This window comes from Corylus avellana, chromosome 6 (assembly GCF_965113065.1).
Source record: "Corylus avellana chromosome 6, dhCorAvel1.hap1.2, whole genome shotgun sequence".
NCBI lineage: Eukaryota > Viridiplantae > Streptophyta > Magnoliopsida > Fagales > Betulaceae > Corylus > Corylus avellana.
In genome coordinates, this window is record NC_142495.1 from 16,992,710 (window position 1) to 17,011,052 (window position 18,343).

General features: G+C 38.1%; 1 protein-coding gene across 1 annotated transcript; it reads right to left on the reverse strand.

Annotated features, from left to right (window-relative positions):
- Positions 1–1,391: 1,391 nt before the first annotated feature.
- LOC148584954 (uncharacterized) lies at positions 1,392–4,164 on the reverse strand. Its single transcript, XM_088517607.1, has 6 exons — positions 3,948–4,164; positions 3,540–3,602; positions 3,336–3,458; positions 2,835–3,170; positions 2,503–2,740; positions 1,392–2,028 (listed from the first exon to the last, which is right to left on the reverse strand). The coding sequence occupies exons 1-6, from the start codon at positions 4,162–4,164 to the stop codon at positions 1,392–1,394; spliced, it is 1,614 nt and encodes a 537-aa protein (XP_088373733.1).
- Positions 4,165–18,343: the final 14,179 nt, after the last annotated feature.

Below are 18,343 nucleotides of genomic sequence, written 5' to 3' on the forward strand. Positions count from 1 at the left end.
ACTCCTAGAGGTGCGCTCGAGCTCATGTGTGCAAGTGTGTGAGTCAATGAGGAGCGTCTGTGCTCGATCCCACTCGTAGTGGCCTCGAGCGCAGGCCCGTGTTCTGGGATCGAGCGCATAGTGAGTGAGCTCAAGCCTAGGGTGCCAGTGCCTTAATAAAAAAAGTAGACGGGATCCGTCAAATTGACGGATTCCACGTCTGTACCTGGCTCGAAGTTCTGGATGCAAGGCTTCAACCTTTGACCGTTGACCTTGAACAGAGTGCCATCCTTTGGGTCCCGTACTTCGACGGCGCCATGGGGTGACACCGAGGTGACTATGAAAGGCCCGTCCCACCTTGAACGAAGCTTTCTAGGGAAAACCCAGAGTCTGGAATTGAAGAGCCATACTTTCTGGTCCGGTACAAACGTCTTGGGCAAGATATGTCGGTCATGAAAAGCCTTAGTCCGCTCCTTATAAAGGCGAGCACTATCGTATGCATCTTGCCGCAACTCCTCCAAGTCTATCAACTGAAGTTTCCGGTGGGGACCTACTGCTTGCATGTCGAAGTTAAACTGCTTGATTGCCCACAAAGCCTTGTGTTCTAATTCCACAGGAAGGTGACATGCCTTGCCATATACCAGTCTATAAGGAGACATTCCAATTGGAGTTTTGTAAGCTGTGCGGTAGGCCCATAGTGCATCATTGAGGCGCAAGGACCAATCCTTGCGATCTGGCCTAACCATCTTCTGCAGAATATGCTTAATCTCCCAGTTAGACACTTCCACTTGGCCACTTGTTTGAGGATGGTACAGAGTGGCTACCTTATGTGTGACGGAGTACTTGAGAAGCAAAGCTTTGAAAAACCGGTTGCAAAAGTGTCTACCTCCATCACTGATGATGGCCCGAGGAGTACCAAATCTGCTAAAAATGTTGGCTTGAAGGAACTTTACCACAACCTTATGATCATTGGTCTTTATGGCAATGGCTTCTACCCACTTAGAGACATAATCCACCCCGACCAAAATGTACACAAACCCACAAAAGGGTGGGAAGGGTCCCATGAAGTCGATACCCCAGACATCTAAAATCTCGACAATGAGGATGGGGTTCAATGGCATCATGTCCCTCCGAGACATAACTCCCAGGCGTTGACATCTCTCACAAGCTCGGCAAAATTCATAGGCATCTTTGAACAAGGTGGGCCATGTGAATCCGCATTGTAGAACCTTGGCTGCTGTCTTCTTGGCACTGAAATGTCCTCCACATGCTAGAGAGTGACAGAATGTGAGAATACTGGAGAATTCACTCTCAGGAACACAACGTCGGATGATCTGATCAGCACAATACATGAACAACTCCGGATCCTCCCAATAATAGAATTGAACTTGCTTGAAGAAGCGGTCCTTATCTTACTTAGACCAATGAGATGGAATCCGACCTGTAGCTAGATAATTTACAATATCAGCATACCACGGCGGATTTCTCGGAGTAATTTCCAATAGTTGCTTATCTGGGAAAGAGTCATGAACACGAACCGGCTGGGGTGTCTCAAATAAAATTCGTGACAAATGGTCAGCAACAACATTCTCAGTACCCTTCTTGTCCTGAATCTCAATATCAAATTCTTGCAGAAGTAGTATCCAGTGGATCAACCGAGGCTTTGTTTCCTTCTTGGCCAGCAGATGTCGCAGAGCAGCATGATCAGAAAAAATTATAACCTTTGATCCCAGAGGATATGAGCGGAATTTATTCAGAGCAAATACCACAGCTAGCAATTCTTTCTCAGTGGTTGTGTAATTGACTTGAGCATCTATTAAAGTCTTGCTAGCATAATAAATGACATGAGGAAGCTTGCCTACCCGTTGTCCCAAAGCTGCACCCACAGCATAGTCAGATGCATCACACATAATCTCAAAGGGCAAAGACCAGTTAGGCGGCTGCATGATGGGAGCAGAAGATAATAGAGACTGGAGCTGCTGGAATGCGTTGTGACATGCTTCATCAAAGTGAAAAGGGACGTCCTTAGCAAGCAAGTTACATAAGGGCCTTTAAATTTTACCGAAGTCTTTGATGCAATGACGATAGAAGCCGGCGTGCCCTAGGAAAGAACGGATCTGCTTCACTGAGGTGGGTGGTGGTAAATTTTCAATGAGCTCAACTTTGGCCCAATCCACCTCAATACCTCTTTTGGACACTATATGGCCCAAAACTATACCTTCCTGTACCATGAAGTGGCTCTTCTCCCAGCTTAAAATCAAGTTAGTTTCTTTGCAACGTTGAAGCACAAGTGACAGATTATGGAGACATTTATCAAAAGAAGATCCAAAAACAGAAAAATCATCCATAAATACCTCCAAGAATTTCTCCACCATGTCAGAGAAGAAAGACATCATACATCTTTGGAATGTGGCAGGTGCATTGCATAACCCGAAGGGCATGCGTCGGTAAGCAAAGGTGCCGAATGGACATGTGAATGTCGTCTTCTCTTGGTCTTGGGGATCAACTGCAACCTAATTATACCCAGAGTAGCCATCAAGGAAGCAATAGTAACTTTGACCAGCAAGACGCTCCAAAATTTGATCAATGAATGGGAGGGGGAAGTGATCCTTCTTGGTATGGGAATTGAGCTTCCGGTCGTCAATGTAGACACACCATCCCGTGGTTGTGCGCTGTGGAACCAATTCTCCAGTAGAATTCTCAACGACGGTGATGCCTGATTTCTTTGGAACCACTTGAGTGGGGTTCACCCATTTGCTATCTGAGATAGGGTAGATGATGCCTGCATCAAGTAACTTGACTACCTCTTTCATTACTACCTCCTTCATCTTCTTCCAAATGGATCCGGTGCATACAGATGGAGGGGTTGATGCCTTTCAAATCTGCCACGGTCCATCCAATGGCCTCTTTATGCTCCTTTAAAACTGCTAGCAGACTATCCTCTTGGTCCTTTTGAAGATCGGAAGCAATGATGACCGGCAGAGTGTTGTTAGATCCGAGAAATGTATACTTGAGCTTTTCTGGCAGGGGTTTCAACTCAAGTTTTGGTGGAGACAGTAGAGAAGGAACATGAGGAGTGCTTAATGTCACAGGGAGGGGCTCCTTTACTACTCTCCATGGATGGAAATCTGCACTTGCAGCAGTTTCTAGCAATTCAAGGACCTCTTTGATGTACTGGTCGGTGTTGAACTCTTCAAAGTCGAAGTAAGTCAAATAGGCTTACACTGGATCCTCTGTCAGAAGACTAGGTAGTGAATCTTCTACATATTCTTCAATGCTGTCCAAAAAGAAACACTCATTCTGATCAGGAGCATGCTGAAATGCAGTAAAGATATTCAAATGAACATTCATATTGCCAAATGAGATCTCCATGACTCCAGTTCGACAGTTGATACAGGCGTTTGCTGTGGCTAAGAACGGACGCCCAAGGATGACAGGAACCAGCTTCTCAGGATTGGGTACAGGCTCAATATCAAGCACTAAAAAGTCAACTGGGAAGAAAAATTTATCCACCTGGATGATCACATCTTCTACAATCCCTCTAGGCTTCTTGATCGAACGATCAGCTAGTTGCAGAATCACTGTGGTGGGCTTCAACTCCCCTAGGCCGAGCTGCTGATATACTGAATATGGAAGTAAATTTACACCAGCTCCCAGAACTAAGAGTGCTTTATCAATCTCCCTTTTTTCGATGACGCATGAAATTGTAGGAGCCCCGGGGTCCTTGAACTTCGGAGGAGTGTTGTGCTTAATCGGGGAACTCACTTGCTCAGTCAGAAGGACTTTCTTGGGGATGTTATTTCTAGTCTTCCTCTTTTGAGTACACAAGTCTTTAAGGAACTTGGCATAGGCAGGCACTTGTGCAATGGCATCAAGAAGGGGAAGATTGATTTTTACCTATTTGAACATCTCCATCATTCCTTGTATTTTCTCTCCTTGTTTCCCAAAGTGGGAAGGTGCCTTGAGACGTTCTGGGAAGGGGGCCCGTGGCTCATATGGGATCTCTAGAGTGGGTGCTGTTGATGACGAAGCCTCTTTGCTTACTTGCCTGCATTTATCATTCTGCAGATTCTGTGCAGCTTCCGTGTGCTCCTCCTTCTTCTCCTCTACATGATTGTCAACTATTCTGCCGCTTCTCAAAGTGGTGATGGCTTGCTGATGGTATAAAGTGCCCTCATCTACCATGTAGTGCCCCTTAGGGTTTACCACCGGCTGACTCGGAAGCTTTCCTTCGTCCCTTCTGTTGATGGTGTTGGCAAGTTGTCCGACTTGAGCTTCTAGCTTGGCAATGGATTGGGAATGTGAGTTGACTATTTCCTCTTGAGATTTGACTGACTGCTTTATCTCGCTGGTCAGCTCATTCACTGCTTTTATAATCTTATCCTCAAAATTAGACTCTGAGGGAGACTGGTACTGCTGCTGTGGAGGCCAGTAAGTGGAATGAGGTTGGTAGGGCTACCTGTTGGATTGAGCTTGATTGTGTGGCACTGGGGGTGAGTTGCCCGAATTTGAATTCTTCCACGAGAAATTTAGATGATTTCTCCACTCGGGGTTGTAGGTATTGGAGTATGGATCATTACCCCATCTGGAGAAAGCTGCATTAACCTACTCATTTGCAATATCAGTATAATTTCCAGTAACAGGGCAGTTATTTACCTGATGCATAGGACTGGAACAGAATGAGCATGATTCAGTGTGTGTGTGTGAGCAGCATTAGGAGCAAAACTAGCAGTCAATAGAACTTGATCTAGCTTCTTAGTGATAGCCTCGACCACTTGGTTGGCCATGTTTGCTGAATGGCCTGCTTCATACAAACTCTCTGTCTTGAGTGCTTTAGGTGCTGGTTCCCTCCGCCTGGTGGAAACCTGCTGAAGAGAATTCTTACTCAAGTTTTCAAACATAGACCATGCTTCATCTTTGCTTTTTAACATGAATGTTCCCCCACATCATCCATTCACCTTTTTTCTATTGGACTCGGTCAGGCCATCATAAAAACACTGCACTAGCTGCCATTTTGGGACAGCGTGGTGTGGACAAGATCTAAGTAAGCTCTGCAGTCTATCCCATGTCTCATGGAAATCTTCTCCCTCATACTAGGAGAAGGTAGTAATGGCTCTCCTAGTATCATTGGTCATTCCTATTGGAAAATACTTTTTAAGAAATTCTTGTTGTAATTGAGCCCAAGAAGTAATAGAGTTAGGTGTTAAGGATTGGAACCAATGTTTGGCTTTTTCCTTGAGGGAGAAAGGAAAAAGACGCATCCTTAGAGCATCCTCATTGAATCCATTCATTTTAGTGGTATCATAAATTCCTTCAAAATCACTGAGGAAGTCATAAGGATTTTCAATGCTAAGCCCTAGGAAAGAAGGTAAACTTCGTATAGTGCTGAGCTTAATTTCATAATGGGTTGCCGTAATTTCTGGCAACCAGAGACATGTGGGAGTAGTGTAAGTGGTAGGCAGGTAATGATCTTGCAAAGCTACATGATTACCGTCTCCTATGCTCTCAGTGGAACGCTCTTCTTGCAAATTAGGGGTCCTTTGGGATCTAATTCGTCAAAAAGTGCGTTCAATTTCAAGGTCGCAAGAAATTAATGGAAAAGACAAAGAACGGTGACCTAGCAAAAACTAAACAGAAACTAAACAGAATAGAAAAAATAAAATAAATTAAGCTAAAACAGAAAACAAACAAAGCTCACAAATGGCCTTAAATGCACTCAGGGACTGGATGCAGGTTGCCGCAAGTGCGCTCGATCGCACGGCAGGGTGCGCTCGAGCGTACTGCCGCAGATGGGTGCGAGCGCAGGAGTAGGGGGCTCGAGCGCTGCTAGCTTGGATCCTGCTGGAGTGCGTCTGTGCGCTCAATCGCACACGATCTGTGCTCGATCGCAGTCACAGCGAAGGCAGCTACGGACCTGTTTGAAAATTCTAAAAAAAATAATAACCAAACACAACAGAATTAAAATTAGCAACTTAAAACAGAAAAATAAATTATTAAGCTAAAATTAATCATTAAATTTAGATAATGAGACCATTAAGCAGTCCCGGGCAACGGCGCCAAAAAATTAATGTGGTATTTTTGTGACCAAAAATATCAATAATAAAAATAACCACTCGCAATAGGACGAATCCCGTAGGATAAGGCTATATTGAGGGTGTCGAACCTCAAGGACTGCAGGGGTTTAATTATCAAAATTTGAAAGATTAAGATTAACTTAATTAAAAGAGAATGATTTGTTTGTGTGAATTTAAAGTGCATAAAATAAACAAAAATAAAGGAAGTAAATATATGAGAGAGAGAGCAGGGTATTGACTTCACCACAATCCGCATATCAATGGTTAACCATATTTAATTCTAGCAATTCAATCTATGCATGTTATAATTTAAACAACAAAAACACATGAAAATAAATTCATACACTCAACGGAATAGCATAACCCATCTTCGGTTGGCACAGATCGTCTACCTAAATTACACTAAACTAGGGTGTAGTACGATCCGTCTTTCCTAGGTATGGTCTATCTATCCCTATTGATTGCATGCCAATTAAGAACCATTGTATAACCATCATTCTTACAATCACAGAAAATAAGAATGATTTGAGTTCAATAATAGTAAAATAATTTCTAAGACAAGATAAAGATTTTACTAATATTGAATTGGAATTAAAGAACAATTGCATTTAATATGAAGAACAAAAATCAATTGTAGCAATCCTTAGAGTTATACAATCAACATGCATAAATAAAAAAAACTAGAAATTAAATACAATCAAACCATTGTGCTTGGAAAGGGCTACATCAATACCCCACAATGGGTTTAGCTGCTCATGATCTTCGAGGCTCCACAAACAATTTACTGAAATTTTAGCTCTAAGAGGCGGTGTGTTTGTTTACAATGTTTAGAGCCCTATTTATAGGGATTTGGAAAACCCTAAAACCCTAGAAATCCCCAGAAAATCGGAAGTCAGTCTCTCAGTCCAATTGGGAGACTGAAAACCAAGTCCAAGCTGGAAAAGGATTCTTGCCGTGCATTGTATGCCCGTGTCCGCTCGATCCAAGATTATGTGCGCTCGAGCGTACTGCGCTCGAGCCTAGCTGATATGCGCGCAAGCGCAGGCATGCGCTCAATCCTTGGCCGCAGACGCTCGAGCGCAGGTGCGCTTGATCCCAAGAGTGCTGCGCTCGATCCTAAATCCAAAATGCTCAGCTTTTTGTCCTTTTAAGCCCAATTTCCAATGGTTTGTCAAATGAGACCTGAAACATAAAAACAAAAAAAAATCAAACAAATAACAATGCTAATGAATTAACATATGTAAATTAAAGGGCTTGAATATGCAACATTCGGCACTTATCAGACACAAAACTCAAAGGCGAGATCTGTTCCTCCGAACACTTTACACCTTTCTTAAAGGTTTTCGGTGTTCCATTCCTACGATCATCAGGAGCCAGATTCACAAGTTTGGGAGTGGGGTGCATTTAGGCGGAACTGTGAATACCAACTCATGGGGGTTGCCCTTTCCATTTTTACTCACTCACATACTTCGGAAAAAGGGCATAAAGGGCACCTCCGAAGATGGACCAATCACCACGACCCTGTGGTTTGGCATAAGACAATGGAATGAAAGTTGTTTACACATGCCAAGGATACCTCAAGCACTAGCAGCCGAGGCGGAAGAGTTTGAGGAGGAGCCTATGGAAGTAGATGACCCTGCAGCTAAGCAAGAAGCGGAAGAGGAGGAGGAGACTGTCACTATGGGCGCTGCACAATATCGTTCCATCATTAAAGAGATGGCAGAACTCCGTCCTGAGCTGGTGAATCAAAGACGGGAGGCCCGGGAGGAGAAGGTCCAGGCATATCAGAGATTAGCAAAACAAGAAGAACTGCTACAAAAACAAGGAGAGCTACTACAGACACAAGGAGAACTACAGCGATCCGTTTTAAACCGTTTGCCACAACCTTTAGGGGCATCTTCTTCGGGACAGCAGTGAGAGGAGGACAATAGTCTGGCTGAAGACGTTAAACTTAGCGCTCATGGAAGGCACCCCACAGTTTATCTTGTTATTTTTTTGATTTGTTTTTCAGTTTATTTTTATGATTATCTTTAGTTTCTTATAGTTTCCTTTATATTTGTTGAGTGTTTTGCTTTTCAGGAACAAGTGTGCTTATGTCCAAGTTTGGAGGTGTGGTACAAGCCATGCTATTCTAGACAGTTTCGTCCATCTCCTAGGTAAGATCTTTCCATGTTTTACACACATTAGGGACAATGTGTAATTTAAGTTTGGGGCTATGGGAGACACATTTACACACACTTGATCCTAATTTTTAAAAAAATAAAAAAATAAAAAATAAAAAATGCATGTTCATGTTTGTCTTAAAAATTTGGTTGATCTAAAAGAATTGTGATTTGATTGCATTGGTGAGCTTACAATTTTGAACACATGATCTGATGATAAAGTTTTTCAGTTTGGTAACTTGCTTTAGGCAGTTGAGAATTCACATCTTTGATCTGATCTTACACAAGCACATTACCACATAATTTATGGGGCATGACATGAAAGTCTAATGTGTGTGTTTTCTATGTCTTGGGTGAAACTAGATGATTTATCAGATGTATACTTTGGCATATATATAAAAAAAAAAAAAAAATGATCATCAATAAGCTTTTCACTAATTAACTGGACCTATTGCCTCAAAGCATTGAGTGTTTACGTCAAAAGGTGAAGAATTTTGATTTGGTTAATGCATGGTTAGTTTGGTTTCGTAGCCTTTTGACTCGAGTTAGTAAGTTCTTAGGGGTGTTTTACACCTAATGCCCTAAAACCACCTGGTGTGGGAGTCATTGACTTAACACTCGTTACAATGGTCAATTAAAAAGCTTAAGGGGAACCAAACATGCACAGCCTGACTAAACAAAAAAAAAAAAAAAAAAAAAAAAAAAAAAAAGGAAGAAAAAGAAAAGTTATGCCATAGTTATTCATTCTAATGAGGATTTCAGTGAACTTTGAGATATTGAGACATTGCACATTGGAAATAATTGGAAGCTTCATATTTGTGTGCTAGTTCACTTTGCACTGTTTCGAACTTGTGATGCCTTAGCCTATCTTTTGTAAGTATTTAGGCTTTAGAATTCCAATTCATTGTGAAGATGGAGTTTATCTTTTTAAGCTTGCTAGTGAATAAAAATCATGGTTTTGAGTGACACTTGAGTTTTGGATAACATGAACTTGTGCATAATGTTTGTGGGTAACATTCCTGAAACACCCTCGAATAACTTCACTCGTCCTCTAGGGAATTCCTAGGGGTTTAAAAGGCTTGTTGCATATGCTAAATGCAATCGTACATCCCACGAAAGATGGATTTATCTTGTTGTTTTATGTTTTTCATTTTGTTTTTAGTTTCATATTGCTAAGGGGCTAGCAATATGTAAGTTTGGGGGTGTGATAAGTGCCAAAATATTCATATTTTAGCCCTTAACTTATATTTGTTAATCCTTAGTTTTGTTAGTTTGTGCTATTTTATTTGTTTTATGTGTTTTCTTTGTTTTATAGGTTTTGGGAAGAAAATGAAGCATTTCTGGAAGTATCGGGCTTAAAGAGCAACTTTGGAAAAAACTAAAAGTTCTGATAGTGCGATCAATCGCACTAAACCTGCGCTCGAGCACACTTCCAGAGAGGTCCAAGCCAAGAGGAGCACAAGCTTGTGCTCGTGCACACAAGAAGAAGGCTCGATCGTAGACTTGCGATCGAGCACAAACGGGCCGCGATAGAGCGCACCCACGCGTGAAAAGCAAGGCAGCAACAGCCCTATTCCGGAAAGTGCCCTTTTTCACCCCAACTAGGGTTTTCAAAACCCTAGGCAAACTAGGACGTAAAAGCTACGATTCTTAGGGTTTCTAGAGTGTTCCTGAGGCCTATAAATAGACCCTTAAGCCTATAGAATATATACACAATTTCAAGGAGAAGAATTGGAGGCTCTTCAAGCTCAAGTTTCGGGTTTATTCTTTTCCTTCTATTTTATTTTATGAAGATGTTTAACATCAAGCTCATGTGTAACTAAACTTCTTAGTAGGGCTAGATTGAAGCCCTAATTATGTTTATTTAATATTTCAATATTGGCACCTTTGTAATAATCATACTGTGATGTTTAACTTGATTAATTCATGTTTTATTGAATTCTTCATATGTGTATGCCTGATCAATATATGCATGCAGTATGGATTAGTTATTTAAGTCAATTTGGATGATCGAGTCCTGTGCTTAATAGAGTAACAAAAGAATTCCTCACGGGTTCTTGGGCAAATCAACATGGAAAACCGAGAGTAGACACCCATGCCCTAGGTTTCATGTATTTGTCGATTTTCACAGATTTATGCTTTCTTAAAGAACAACTTAGTAGACACTCATGCTGAATCCTTTAAGAAATAAAAGAATTAGAGTAGACACCATGCATAATTCGTTGCTTAGGGAGATCAATAGCTTAAGTAGACACCCACACCCTTAGGTTGGTGTTGTGCAAATTTTAATACTCGCAAGTGCACGAATCGTTTGCAATATAATAGATTGCAAGTGCGAGGTCGAACCCACAGAGGTTTTGAATTTTGGTTTTAAGAATTTAAAAGACTAAACATAAGCTAAATAAAATAAACTAAGAGATAAAACACTAAGGTTTGGGAATTCACACTCACCGAATCATAACAACATACTTCCATGTTTATCAAATTAATCTGAAGCTCTCACAATTAAAATCTTATATATGTTTTACTATGCTTCAAACAATTAATCAAAATTATCCCATGTATCCATTTATTGCACAAATCACAAGAGGAATCCAATATCAATTAAATCATCAAATGTATCCGTAAATCACAAAAGATATCCAATCTTAATTTAAACACCAAATGTATCCGTAGAACAAATCACAAGGGATATCCAATTATTTAGGCAAATAAAATCAAGCAATCAATTATGTGAAATTATCTTAAATCATCAAGTGTATCCTTGAATCACAAAAGGTATCCAAGAATCACTCCACACATTGAAAAGAAGTAAAACAATTAAAATATTAAACCCAATAAAAATAGACATCAGATTATAACATAGCTAAAGGATTAACAAATGCAAATTAAGGGGCTCAAATATGCAATATTTGGCTCTCATTGTCAACAAAGATGTGATCACTTGCTATCTCCCCACGCTTGATCAACTTGCAAACATATTCACCAAAGGTCTCACTACCAACAAATTCTTGTTTCTTCGTGACAAGCTAAGGGTATGCTCCCCACCCATTAGCTTGCAGGGGGATGTTAAACACCATATCATAGCCCTCCAAGAGGACACAACCATACAAATCAAATCTTCCCAAGTATGCACAAATCACACTCATCAAGCCAAAGATCCTGTAGCTGCCAAGCATCCCACTGATTGCATATCTCCAGCAGTCAGTGAAGCAGATGAAGGAAAAGATATTGAAGAATCCAAAGATATGCAAATATGATCTTACTATGGAAAGAATTTCATGTGTATATAATCTCTCATGTAATCACACAATCGTATGAGATTGCAATAGTATCACTATAAATTATATTTGCTTAGAATAGTTATTCCCTCCTTTTTACTGATTATACAAACAGTGTATATATACTCTTCTTGTACCACTGTTACGTTTTATCAAATACAAGAGTAATACTTTTGCTCAAGGTTCAATTGCTTTTGATTTATTTTAGTTATAAGGCCCCAATGAAATCAATTAATTGGTAATTTACTCAATGGTTTGCCTCCCAGTCTTATTCCACAAGAAACAAAACTTAGAGATTTCATCATCTTTGAAGATAGTCTACAACGGAAGACTTTTCACTTATAACAAAAGATAATGGAAAATGTTCGGTGCTTTCCTGTGTTCTTCTAGTGTCCTCCTAGTCCTAGTGGATATTATTTTTCAAAAATCAGGTGAGAGAAATAAGGTCCAGTTGAATGATTATATATATAAGACCAAATTTTGTCCACCAGTTCAAAAACCAGAGAGGGAGAATGCCTCCGAATTCTTTATCAAAACTTAAGAACCAGGAGTGGTCAAATTTGGGATTTTGGAAGAGCATAAATTTGAACCAGGCGTTGACATAATCGTAATAGCAAAAAGGGATTGGGAAATCATCTAATTTTCTGGGTTGTGAGGGATGTTCCCCCCAATCTTTTTCAAGAATGATTCTATCAAAATATACACTGTGATAAATGAGTTTTTGGGGTTCAGTCTTACTATAAATGGGTTTAAAATGGATAGATTTTGTTTGGAGTAGGATATTTGGTGTAATAAGAAAGATTTTTTTGAGGATGTTCAGGAATCCAATGGAATTGAGGGGGGAAGTAAGAAGTAGCAATTTGAGCAGGGAATTTAATGTGAGAACGATTTAATTCAATATGAAACAAATGTTCAGAATGAGGAAGAATGATATAAACTGAGGATTTATCGTATTTAATAAAAGGAGCAGCGGTTTTTTGGGAACCGACGAAAGGGTCATAATCTGAGATGAGAGCACTGGAGTAAGTGGCTGGGATTGAAAGCTGAGAAATAGTTGGCTAGAGCAATAGATGAATTGGTAGCCAGAGGAGAACTGGCAGTCTCTGGTTTTAAGACCAAAGGCTTGGATTCAATCTTCTCTTTGTCCTTTTTGCTTGCCATGCTGGCACTGCAAAAATTCACGAGTGAGAAAATCTGGAATAGAATTGTTGGAGCCTTTAATGTATTCAATATCAATTTCAAAAACACTTAAAATCGCTTGCCATCTGGCAAAAATTTGTTTTGATGCGATATTTTCAATATCCTTTTGCAAAATATATTTAGCAGATTTACAGTCAATGCGTAATAAAAACTTTTGATTTAACAAATCAGATTGAAATTCAGTAATGCATAAAACTACATAAAGAATTTCTTTCTTAATGGTACTATAATTAGCTTGAGCCTTATTCCAAGATCCAGAATGGAATCAAACAATTTGTTCGGGAGATCCTAGAGAAACAATTTGTTTTAGAATACCTCCGAAGCCAATTTCATAAGCATCAGTTTCAACAATTTTGAAAGCATTGTTTGAAGGAATTCCTAGATAGGGTAAAGCCTTGGCATGGGCTTTAATTTCTCTGACAAGAGAAGTGTGAGTGTCAGTCCAGGGGGGAGGATTGCTTAGCAAACGGTCGAACAAAGGTTTACAATGTTTTCTCAGATCTTTGTAGAAGTCTACAATATAATTTAAAGAACCTAAGAATCTTTCGAGCTGATTTTTACCGATGATGATATCAGGAAATTTGTCGGCAAATTGAATGGCTCTATCAATGGGTCTTATCCGACCTTCAGAAATATCAAAACCAAGGAATCTAATTTTGGTTTGGAAAAGCTTGATGTTTTTAGCAGAAACAAGAAGTCCATTGTGTTTGACTGTTTCCAAAAACGAATTCAAATGTTTCCAGTGTTTATCAACAGATTTAGAATAAATCAAAACATCATCGATGTAAACGATAGTAAAGTGATTGAATGGATTGAAAATATCATTCATGATATTTTGGAATTCACAAGGAGCATTTTTTAGACCAAAAGGCATAACATTCCACTCATAATGCCCAAACAGGGTGGTAAATGCAGTCTTATACCTATCTTTATCATCAATTTGGATTTGCCAAAACCCTTACTTCATATCGAACTTAGAGAAAACTATAGCCTCACTGATGCGACTAACTAAATCCTTTCTATTAAGGATGGGGTATCTGATCCATTCTAGTACGTCATTGAGTGGTTTATAATTGATTACAAGCCTAGGGGTTCCTCTTTCAACTTCAGCATTTTTCATTACATAAAAAGTAGCACAAGACCAAGGAAACTTGCTCTTACAAATGATACCTTTGGCAAGTAAATCAGCAATCTCCTTTTGGTAAAAATCTAAAGTTTCAGCATTCATTTGAATGGGTCTGGCTTTAGTGGGAATTTTATTCTCAGAAAAAATTTTAATATAAGGTAAAGAAACAATGTGTTTTTTCCCATGCCAAAAAGCAGTAGGAAGGTCAGAACAAACAAGATCAATGATGCGGGTATTGAAAGAGGCAATTTTAAATTGCAATAATTTATCAGAAAGTTGTTCAAGAATCTTTTTGCATTTAACTTCTTGTTTTAAAAAATTTAAATGTTTAGTTTTAGCAGAGATAATGTTAAGGTGGCTAATATCAATTTCAAATTTGTTAGCAAAATAAAATTTTACTTCAACACCCATTTTAATAGTTGAAACACCACATTCGTCAACGAAAAAGGATAAAGCATTCAAATGAAAGGAAGACCAAGAATAACTTTTTCAGTCATATTTCTAACAACAACAAGAGTATCAAAACAAATAATACCTTGACAAACATGTATACTATTTAATTCATATTTAATTTGCAAACGGCTTCCACTGGCAGAATTCAACCTTTCAGTGGATTTTTCAAAATATTTGCTGGGCACTATTCCTTCTTGAATACAATTTAAATCAGCACCAGAATCAATTAAAGTAATGGAATCAAAGGCATAATCAGGAGCAATGACAATATGAACTTTAGAATACCATTTAGGTGGTACAATCTTGTTAATAAGACTGATAATCTTGACTTCATTGGAAATCACTTTATTGCTGGATTCCGCTTCATCAGAATGCTCAGATTGCTTATCATTTTCATTATCGGAATTGTGATCTTGAAAATAATTTTGAATTTTTAGTATTAATAGTTGTTGTTTTAAATCATTATTATCAGATTTAACAGTAAAGAGGTCAGTTTTCAAATCTACAATTTCTTTTTTGATATTACTAATCTCATGCTGCAAATCTGAGATAGTAATTTCTTTCAATTTTTCTTTAGAAAATCGTTCCAGAGTTCCATTAAGAGAGACTTTTGCATTGTTAGGTTTATGATCGTTTTTAATCATTGTGTTCTTGAGTTTTTTAAGGTAGTCTTCCTTGAGTTCAGGATTTTCAATTCTTGAAATTAAAGTAATTAGCAAATTTTCTTGTTCTTCAGTTTTTGTGAGAACATTGCACGATTTAACATTTTTGCAGCAATAATCATTACAACCAATTTTGAAATCATTATCAGAAAATTCACTAGCAGAATGGTAATCAGAGTCACTTGAAGTTACTGAAAAATCGTAATCAGATGAATCAGAAGAATTTACAGATTGCAAAATTCAAAAAAGAGTTTCTATTTCATGGTCATCCATTTTTAAAGCATTAATTTATTTTTTCAATTTTTTGGGTGATTCAAGGCACTTGTCAGCAAAATGTCCTGATTTCCGCAATTAAAACATTTTCCTTTAAAAAAGTATTTATTAAATTTGGAAGTATTCTTTTTGGGTTTATTAGCTGGAGATTTTTTAGTGGGTTTATTAAAGTTTCTTTTCTTGTAATTATTGTAATATGGAGTGGGTCTTTTCTTGAAAACTTTGTCAGGTTTCTTTCTATTTCTCCTTGATGGAGCCATAGGAGGTAACCCGAATTGTTCACAAAAATTATCCATTTCATATTTGGCTTTTTTAGTGTTCTTCAATTGTTGTCTTATCATTTTTTGATCAATACACATTTTGATACCGAGTTTTTTAACAGTAGAAAACAAATCACCATAAGTTAAGTTTTCATATTCAATCAATCCAGTATTGGAGTTAATGAGTTCATCTTTAACTTTGTGAGCAAATAATGAAGGTAATCCATCAATAAACTTTTCTTTCCAATAGGGTTTTTGACTATTAGATCTAACCATAACTCGGGAAAGAAAAACATCTTGATACCATCTATAATCAGACATAGTAGGACAACGAAGATTATTCTGGAAATCAAATATGCGAGAAGTGATGCTTGAAGGGGTTTCAATAAAGTGTTTAATGATGGTATAAATTAATGTGTTAACACTGTTGGGTTCACCAGTGCCACGTTGTTCAACAAATATTGGTAAGCCATCTTCATCTTTCTTGACAGCTTTTCTAATTGTTTCTCGAGATTCTTCAGTGAGGTGTTTATCCCACCAATTCCGAAGCGTTACGGAAAAACCCGTAGAAAGCAAATCAACAACTTCTGATTGGCTTAAATTGTGATTAGTAACATAAGCAGTAGCGACCATAGACATGTGATTCATTTTATTCAACACTTCTTGTTCAGACAAGCCATCAATGTTCCATTCATAAAGTTTATCAGCTGAAACGGAAAACTGAGATTGAATCTTTCTTCAAACTGTAAATTAGGAGGAGTGGGTTTTGAATACCAATTTTTTGTGAGATTAATAGGTTTGGTTTTATCAAAAATTCTTTGGAGTCTTTGATCCAGATGGAAATTTTCTTCGATCATTTTAATGTTGAAATCAGAAGGATATTGAGAATATTCAAAATATTCAAAATTTTCTGAATCAGACGTTTCATCAATTTTTTGGAGGACACAAGCTTGTCCAAAACTGGAAGCTTGACTAGTTTTAAATCTTTCAACATTTTGTTAATTCTGTCAACATTTTTTTGGTTAGTGGTTCTCAGCCTGAGATTTTTTCTTTCTTCAGGTAGAGAGATGATTGGTTTTTCAGTTTTTACACCAGAGGTATTAGGATAGTCGCTTTTCTTTTCAATACGATCTAATTGTTGGCCAATAATATGCAGGGATTGGTTGACAAAATTATTTTGCTCAATGATCTTTCTAGTTTCATTATGAGCAGGAGCAGGGTCATAATTTTTAAAAGGGGAGGCTTTAATAGTTGTGTTAGTTCCATAAGTCTTGATTAGTAGATTTTCAAGAGGTGGGTGAGAAGCTTTGACAGTGGTTTTATTTTCTTTAACAAAAGATTTTTTAACAACATTTAAGGTATGATTGTTGGGGCAATGGTTTTGAAGAAAATTGACAAACAAAATATGCTTTTGTGCTTCAATCATTTTTTCAGACCAACGGATTTTGATAATGGATCTTTCTTCTTCAGAAAAATTAGAGCGATAAGCATGTCATAGTAATTGGTTTTCTTTTGAAGAAAAATATTTTTGTCAAGCAGGCCAATCGATTTGGGAAAAGAAATCTTTAACGGGAGCATGAAGGACATTTAATTGATGAGGGGGAGGAAGTGATGCATTAAAATCTGAGGCAGAAGGAGAAAGAGATCCTCCGTCATCATCAGCTTGAGAGGGAGGAGGAGTTTGCTTAGTAGTGTAAAAAGCAGAAGAAACTTGAAAATCATCAGAAACACCTTTTAGTTTTAAATCAGGGTGAGCAAGAAATCTTTCAACGTCTTAATCTCTTCGTCGGAGACCTTCTGAAGTGGTTGAGCCAGCGAAAGAATTTCTTATTTCATTGATTAATAAAGGCTTTTCAATTCTGTTGGGACGGTTTAAATCGGAGAAACTAATTTTTACAGATCCATCTAAATACTGCTGGATATAATCAAGATTATTGGTATCGTTTACTACTCTGGCAGGCTTAGATACATTCTCCAAGAGCCAATCGTTAGGAAGGTCAATTTCTTCCCATCGAATCATTCTAGAAGTTCGTATATTAGCATCCTGAGTAGAGCTTTGGATCAAAACAGTAGAGCTACCAAAATTCTTAATAACAGCTTGAGGATTTAGATTGGTTTTCAATAATTTGTAATAAATACGGTAGATGATAGCAAGAGGTCTGCTACCTTCTTCCATATCATAACCAGAGGTTAATACATTCAAGGTTAAAGCTTTAAGAATATCAATATCATTCAAAGCAAGAGTTAAATTACGGAATGTATCAAAATGAATAGGACCATTAAACAAAGAAGATTGTATCATACCAAGAATACTAGTCTGAAAGTTAACGAATCTAGCATCACGAAGACATAACAAAACAGAGGCATTAATGCCTAATCTGGTCAAAGGTTTAACAGCAACTTGAACGGATCGAACATGCAAGAACTTAAATCCTTTAGCAAGCAAGTCATTGACAAACTTTTTATTAAACAATTGAAATTTCTCATTATTACTAGAAATAGCAAACGTCTATTCAACGGTTTTAACAGCATATTCAGCCTTAAAAGTGGATTTTATCCAAGAAGTGGTGTAAACTTCATTAGGAGAAAGCTTAGGAATATTCCATTTATTAAAGCTAAAAAAATTATCATCTTGAACGGAGAAATGTTCTGTATTAACAACATCTGATGGTAACGAAGACCTAGAGCTAGCGGAGGAACTAGATCTCCACATCTCCAAAAGCTAAAATCGAAAACTCTCTTTTAATCATAGGCTCCTCTCCAAGAACTCACAACACATACCCTTGGCTAAAACCAATCATTCACCATGCCCTAAGATGCTAAACCCAGGATTAAGACAGGACTTATAGGTCAACCGAGGTTACCTAACGGGG

Excerpts from the sequence above, each read along its gene's own strand:
- LOC148584954 (XM_088517607.1), bottom strand. The coding sequence starts at position 4,164 with ATGGTAGATGAGGGCACTTTATACCATCAGCAAGCCATCACCACTTTG. Across the intron at positions 3,459-3,539 it reads GATTCTGCAACTAGCTGATC|TGCTTGATATTGAGCCTGTA; the intron begins GTTCGATCAAGA and ends TTGACTTTTTAG. Across the intron at positions 3,171-3,335 it reads AGTCATGGAGATCTCATTTG|AGTTCAACACCGACCAGTAC; the intron begins GCAATATGAATG and ends TCGACTTTGAAG.